Source organism: Chaetura pelagica, unplaced genomic scaffold, assembly GCF_000747805.2.
Source record: "Chaetura pelagica isolate M959 unplaced genomic scaffold, ChaPel_1.0 scaffold222, whole genome shotgun sequence".
NCBI classification, from domain to species: domain Eukaryota; kingdom Metazoa; phylum Chordata; class Aves; order Apodiformes; family Apodidae; genus Chaetura; species Chaetura pelagica.
In genome coordinates this window covers 8,209,341-8,216,412 of record NW_009952711.1, presented here as the reverse complement: position 1 = coordinate 8,216,412, position 7,072 = coordinate 8,209,341, and the positions used below count along the sequence as shown (strand labels likewise).

Sequence of the window (7,072 nt, the reverse complement as noted above, 5' to 3'; positions counted from 1 at the left end):
CAGCAGGAAAATATTCTCTTTTAAACACAACAGTGGGTAACTGTTTAAAGTAAGTACCATGATAGAACCTTTACAGTTTGAATGATGGCTTCTGTGATTTTACATGAGGTAAAATGTTTTTCCCTTGAATGCTTCATATATTTATGGTGTTTTTTTGCTATAATGTGTGATCAAATAGTAAATAAAAATGAATTTAACCTTCAAAGGTTATTTTTGAAGACATTTTACAAAATGGCACATGTAAAGAATACCCCCTCTCAAAGTAGTAGTATTCAGACATTAATATACGTTTATTTTATAAGCTATACAGCAGCTTTCTGACCAAAAAAAAAGTGTTCCACTGGAAAATTCACTTGTCAGGCTCGAACTGTTCCATGAAATAGAGCTGAATGACTTTTTAAAGCTAAGCGCTCCACATACCAGTTGGAGCTTCTAGGGTGTGTGGCTTTGTCTGCCCTGTGGGCAGTCTCAAGGCTCCCGGGGTCTCTGACTTCACGGTTGCTGGTGCATGTAGGCTGACAGAGCCTTGTTTTGGAAAAAGATTTTAAAAATTGGGTTTCCCTGTGGCACAAAAATCTTCTCCTGACTCTTAATTTGACCAGATGGTCCCCAAAGCTATGCACTTGCCAAGACTGAAACTGGACAGAGTACCTAAATATCACTTTATGGTCATACATTTACAGATTCTTACCAACCTGCATCAGAAATGGATGGTTTATGCCTTTAGGTTGTAACAGGTAGCAACAAACCCATTCTGTCTCTCTTAGTAAGTTCCATTATTTTTCTGACTGGAGAAGGTGAAAAGCAATCTCCCTTGTCTGCTTGCCAGTCTCACTTGGCAGATGATCCTGGAGCAACATTTGGCATTGATGAGCAGGGAACTCTAGGAAAGTTACAGGGTTATAGCCCTGCAGGGAAGTAGTTGACATTACTAGAACTGAGTACATTTGAATTATATGAATAAGACTTTGAGTCTGTAACCCCCGTTGCAGGAAGGGAAAAAGGCCCTGCAACAAGTCCAATTGTGTTGCTCATGTTCACTTCAGTTACCACTTCGTAATTACCCAGAACCAGTGAAATGCCATGGCTGTGCTTGCTTTGACTTTAGCAGTTTCTGGCCAAGCACTTAATGAAAAGCCCAGGTGTCACTGAAGTTGGTGCAATCAGAATACTTGAACTTGTGTTAAAATACAGATTCCTAAATAAAAACTGTATAAAAGTCTTGTTAGTTAGAAAATGTGCATAAATAAATGTTTGTATATGTCGAGGTTGTTTATCTTAAGTTGCCTCACTGTATGAGGTAACTGTTGTTTACTTAGACATTGCAATACTGGGATGAGGAACTTTCTGAAAGACCAAGGACAAAATAATAATAGGAAACCTTTCCTAAAACAATAAACACTTAAAATCTGTCTCTAATCTGTATAAAGTATTTTAATAAAGCAGTTTCTAGGAAGTACTGGCTTTATAGCTTTCTTCACTTAAATTAATCTATTGAGTAATTGCTCACAATGTTAATAGAGGTTGCAAAATTTTCCTCTGTAAGATTATTAAACATACAACAAAAGGAGGCACATTTTCCCCATTTTTGAAGCTCTTCTTACTGGCCTTACTTGCATGGATAGAGGCATTAAATAAATAGGAAAAGTTGGTTTAAAAAAAAAAAAAGTATCTGTGAGGAACATAAAACCATTTCAGGTTTTGTATTTTTACCAATAAAATCACAATAAGAATAGTGTCATGTCCTGTCAGCCTTCATTGTAAACTCTAGTAATACAGTTATTTGAAATGGTAAGTATGGGTGAGAGTAGTAGGTTGCAATGAAAAATTCCTGTGGGTCTGTCATTCAGGAAGTGCAGTAGGCCCTTAGTATTAATTTCACAGGACCCTGGGCTGTTTGTGCCCACTTTCTTGATTTTTTTGCTATCAATTAATTTTTGCCAATGAAGCATTTACCTGTTTTGGTTCACGTGTTTGGCTAATGTCATGGTTGGCACGTTTTGCTCATATGTACATACATAGGTTTGCTCACAGACAAAACGGGACAGTAATAATGCTTTAGAGTAAAGACGAAAAGGCAACATTAGTCAGAGGGCACTGAATTTCCTCTGTGTTCACTAATGATGATGGATGTTATCTCTCATTTTGTGTTTAAGTGGGAGCTCTGCTCAAAACCCCTGTATGCTACTTTTCCAGATACAGAGAAATATAAGACAAGTTTTGCCCATTCTGTTCCTGTTGTTCAGATGTTACTGCTTTGTTTTTATGTTTATAATGTAATCTTCAATTTGTAAAAGTGTATGTTACCTAAAAAACCCAACAACTGAAGGCATTCAGTTCTGCTAAAACCTTACAACGCTTCTAGATTTAATTATGGAAATTTATATTGCAGTGATTTACTATTTCTGGTTTTATGCCTCTACTTTTAAAACATATTTCTGAATAAAAATAAGAATTGGTCTTTTTTATTTTTTCCAGACCAAATGTGTGTGGATCACGTTACAATGCCTACTGTTGCCCTGGATGGAAAACTTTACCTGGTGGAAATCAATGCATAGTCCGTAAGTTAATCCAGTTATGTGTTATGACTGAGGTTTATCTTTGTCCCTCCATGTCAGGGTATTTTTAATTGTGTACCAGAACTGAAATATGTTTCTATATAGTTTCAGTAGCAGCTGTACACAATTTCTTTGCCATTTAAAATATATTAAGCTAATATACAAAGTTTTGTGGGCTGCAATACAGCGATGTGATACCAGTATTTAGCAAAGGATTAATCCTATCCACATGTTGTGTTTAAACCTGTGGTAAAGGGATCCAAGGGGTGTGTGGACTTTCAGGAACAAAAACTGTGGAGTATGTTAATCTATTCAAGTAAATGGAAGGAGGCAACAGCATTGGGCCAGCAAGTAAATTTCCTCTGCTTGTTTGGACCATATCCCTGAAATATATCTGTAGAGATATAAATACATCCCTACATGCATCATGTAGGCACTTTGAAGGCATTTTGCCTAAGGCTGATAAGGCCCTCCCAGAGATACTGAGGCAACATAATGAAATGGGAATTATTACACTTGTGTGTGTCTGGTGCAGAAATAAAGGCAGCAAAGTAGTGCCTCAGTGCCATCCCTCTTCCAAGAGTAGTCTGGTGAAATGGACCAGAGTTTCAATTTTTGAGGAAAACTCCCTGTATCTAGTGTGGGCTGTGGCATGTTCCCAGACCTGTTCATGAGAGATTGTGACAGTCTAGATTTTACCTGTCCCTTGTAGAGGTGCAGATGAGCAGCAGAAACTCTTTTGGAATCTCTTGATTGCAATTTAGCAGGTTTTCAGGTATTTATTTTATGGTGCTGAGTGTGTATTTTCTATCAGGTGTTTTTTATGTTTGGCGTTTTTGAAGCATATTTTAAAGGCATTTATGTTTTCTTTATAGCAATCTGCAGACATTCCTGTGGGGATGGATTTTGCTCTAGACCAAACATGTGCACATGCCCAAATGGTCAGATAGCCCCCTCCTGTGGTTCAAAATCAAGTAAGTATTTTTTTTGTGTGTGTGTCTGATATTGCTCTTTCAGGTCTATGAAGCTGCTAAGGTATGTAAGATAGTTCAGTGGTCAATATTTAAGCCAAATAGCCTCTGAGTCACCAGATGTACTTTACCACAGGAAAGAAAGCCTAGCCTCCTTCAGTGAAACTGAAGAATGACTCAGAGACTGTCTATTGGGGATGCTTTTTTGCCAAATTAGAACCAAATTAATTTTATTGGAAGCTATATTCATTTGCTAGTTTGTAACACTAATTCCAGTATCCCTTGCTTTCTGGAAAATGCCATATCTTTATTCAATGCTATGTAGCTTATATATAGCACAGAAGTTGTATTGATAGAGAGGTGACTGTTGAAAATTGGCTGAATTTGACTTGCTTTTTAATTCTTCTCTCATTTTGGTGGTTACTAAGCCAGACACTACACTGTATTTTACATACATAGGATTGCAAGCATTACAGCATTTTCTTGCCAGGCTCAGTACATGTCTTCTGAATCTAATATTGCTGACCTTATTCGGGTGATGTAGGTATAGAACTGGTCAAAGTTTTAAAGTGGAATAGATTTTAATGAGAAAAAAATGGATACCTTGGAAATGAAAGTCATCTTTTCAGAGAGATTACTTTTCCTAGAAATGTTTGGATTTCAGGTTTTCAAGTTCCTATATCCAGAAAAATAAAAGAACCAGATAGCTCAATGGCTAGTCATGGCTGGAGTATCTGCTACAAAGTATGATTTTTCTTGGGATAGTATCTCAGTTCATATCTGAGATGCCATTTGTAATCTTCACTGTATTCTAAATTGAGTATGATGCTTGTCTCTTAGAATATAGAAAATTTTGATTTTTATATAAAATGAGAAATTTCTGGGAAGAGTTTTGGGGGAGACTGGTTCCTTCAAATGCCCTAACTGAGCAACATATTAACTCAATTCAGTGGCAGATGCACTCAGCTGAAGTCTGCAGTGTTATGCAAAATGCTGTTCCTTTTAATTCTGAATATCTTTTCAGCCTCAGTGTGTGGTCTGGTTTGTCCCTGTATTTTTTACCTTGCAATTTTTTTGCATTCCTACTTGATAAGGGTTTTCCCACATAATTGACTACATCAGCTTGTGGCTTTAGCATCCTTTTCATGCAATAACATTGGAAAAACAATAACAACTGTGGAATGTAATGGAATGGCATGTACTGAAATGGTAAATATTGTTCTTTGTAGCTCAGCCCCTTTCCCAGGCTCCTGTGATGTCTGTTAGGGAGATGCCAGTATGAGCCTAGGGAGCCATGAAGGTCCCAGAGAGTACTGGAAGGAGGAAGGGTGCAAAATACTGCACAAACCTACGTGTTGTTGCATTCCTGTCTCGGTTTACAGCTACTGTTTTACCAGGTCCATACACCTTAATCTTTTAAACCAATAAAGGCAAGTATGACCTTCTCCCAGGTTGCCTTCAGGGTTCAGAAGGGGAGATAGATCCCTACATCTGTTACATGTTTTGGCACTTTATAAAAGGCAGGAACGAGTGGGCCTTAGTATTACGTAATTTTTGTCTTAGGCCACACTGAAGTATTTTATGAGTCAAGACTGAAAAGAAAAATAAGAGTATGAGTAAAGTCACAGTTGTTCTTGTGGCTCTTTTTCTTAAGCATTCTACCATTGATCTCCATAGTTTTAGCCTTCATTACACAGCTGAATGGGTGCAAAAGGACTTTACTACAGTTTTTAATTAAGTAGCTTCTACAGCTTAGCTATTTTGATTGTTGACAAGTACTTCTAGATTCTCCTAGATATCTCCTAGATATTCTACTAATCAAAAGCTTTAATCAGTGCTGTGTTTATATTCTTTACATTTCTACACAGGCTTCCCCACTTCAAAATATTGTTTTTCTGTGTATGGTATCAGTATTAACACTTCACAAACAGATTTAGCAGTTGGCTTAAAAAATATATTGTTTATATTTTGTTTAATCAATGCTATAATTTAAGATACACTTTATGTGTATGGTCACATCACCTTTATTTATTAAAACAAACCAGTTCCAAAAGCAGAAGTGTCTTGAGTTGTAGAGAGATAAGACTCTGCTGTGTTTGTGCACTCTTGTGTATGTTTATGACCTAGCATCTCATTGGGACTTACGGAACATACACTTTCTGTAGATGATACACATTTGTCACATTCAATATACAAGTAGCAAATATGAATGAAAAGGCTGTGATTTCTTGGCATTAAATGTATGGCTTCTGATACACAAGATGACAGAGTTGTATTTTGGATATTGTAAGCTACATGTCTCTTTAGTACTTAAGGAGTTGGTGGCGGGTACAGGTTTTATAGTGTTCACAATCATAGTCAGAAACTGAATGCGTGGTGGCTCTTACAGTCTGCCAGAATCAAAGAATTAGTGCAGATTGGGAAGCATGTGGACTGGAATGCAAACAAAGGCTTTGAGTTTGATTGTTGTGCAGGTCAGTTGCTGGGACTTTTCTGGTTGCGAGTCAGCTTTAGGAATCTGATTTGTGGTTCAAAAGATCAACCGGTGGTTTTCTCAGCAGAGATTTTTGTGACATCAATGAACTTGCTAGCTGAGTAGTGGTTATTTCTGTGTCATTGGTGTATTTTGGGGTATGCTTACAGTAGGCTTGGATATAAGATTGGAGACATCCCCCCCGCTGGATCTGACATTGCAGGCACGTGTGGGGAGATGCCCTACACCCTGTGCTGCCCCAGCTCTGTGGTGGCTGCTCCTGTGCTACCTGCCAAACCACCATGGCCATGGCCGCTTTGGCCTTGTCTGTGCTGCAGCCCTGCCCCTGTTTGTGCTGCAGACACATCCTGGTCCTGCCATGGTGCTGGAGTTGCTGCTCTGCCCCTGTGTAAGGTGAGGGTCCTTCCTTCAGCAGCAGGCACACCCAGGCCCAGGGTGTCTCTGAGCTCAGCTGCTGGGTTTGCTCCCAACCTGTGTGAGTCGGAATAACTTGGGCTGGCATAGACAGGGACGGTGTTTGCTGGCCAGCAGCTTCAGAGGCACCAGCTGAGGACTGAGGATTTCCTCAGAGGTGTGTGCTGCAGAGGGGAGGCTGCAGCCTCAGGCCTTGGCTTCACCTCCCGGGATTCCACTCCACAGGGCGGTGTGGGAGATGTCTGTGCAATGGCAGCAAAGCCTGGAGCTCAGCTGCTTCCCTTACACTCTGCTGCTCTCAGAGGTGGTAAAAGGTCTTGAATTGTAAACGTTTCCAGGGTTTTCAAGGCTGCCATGGGTTTCCTCAGAGCTCCGTGCACGGCTGCAGGCCCGCAGGCCCGCGGCCCTGGCACTGGCACCTCGCCCCTGAGTCAGGCACTTGACACAGAACGCTGAGCATCTGGGATGTGATGAGACCGTCATTCCTTGTTTACAGCTGCTGGCAGGCAAAGCCCTGCGTCATGCACGGCCGGGGTTGGGAGCGTTTCCTCGGCAGTGGCACAAAACCGGGAGGCGGCCTCTCCTCCCGTGCCCGCCTTGCCCCGCCCCCGCGCCCGCCCCGGCCTTCCCCCCCC

At 40.3% G+C, this 7,072-nt stretch overlaps 1 protein-coding gene across 1 annotated transcript in view; it reads left to right on the top strand.

Moving 5' to 3' along the window:
* The first annotated feature begins 2,485 nt into the window (after window positions 1-2,485).
* Window positions 2,486-7,072, top strand: part of FBN1 (fibrillin 1) — a 141,470-nt gene continuing 136,883 nt past the window's right edge. The window contains exons 1-2 of the mRNA XM_009994455.1: window positions 2,486-2,561; window positions 3,434-3,532. Of these exons, the coding sequence (XP_009992757.1) occupies window positions 3,481-3,532 (52 nt within the window). The 5' untranslated portion in view covers window positions 2,486-2,561; window positions 3,434-3,480. The remainder of the gene's footprint in view (window positions 2,562-3,433; window positions 3,533-7,072) is intronic.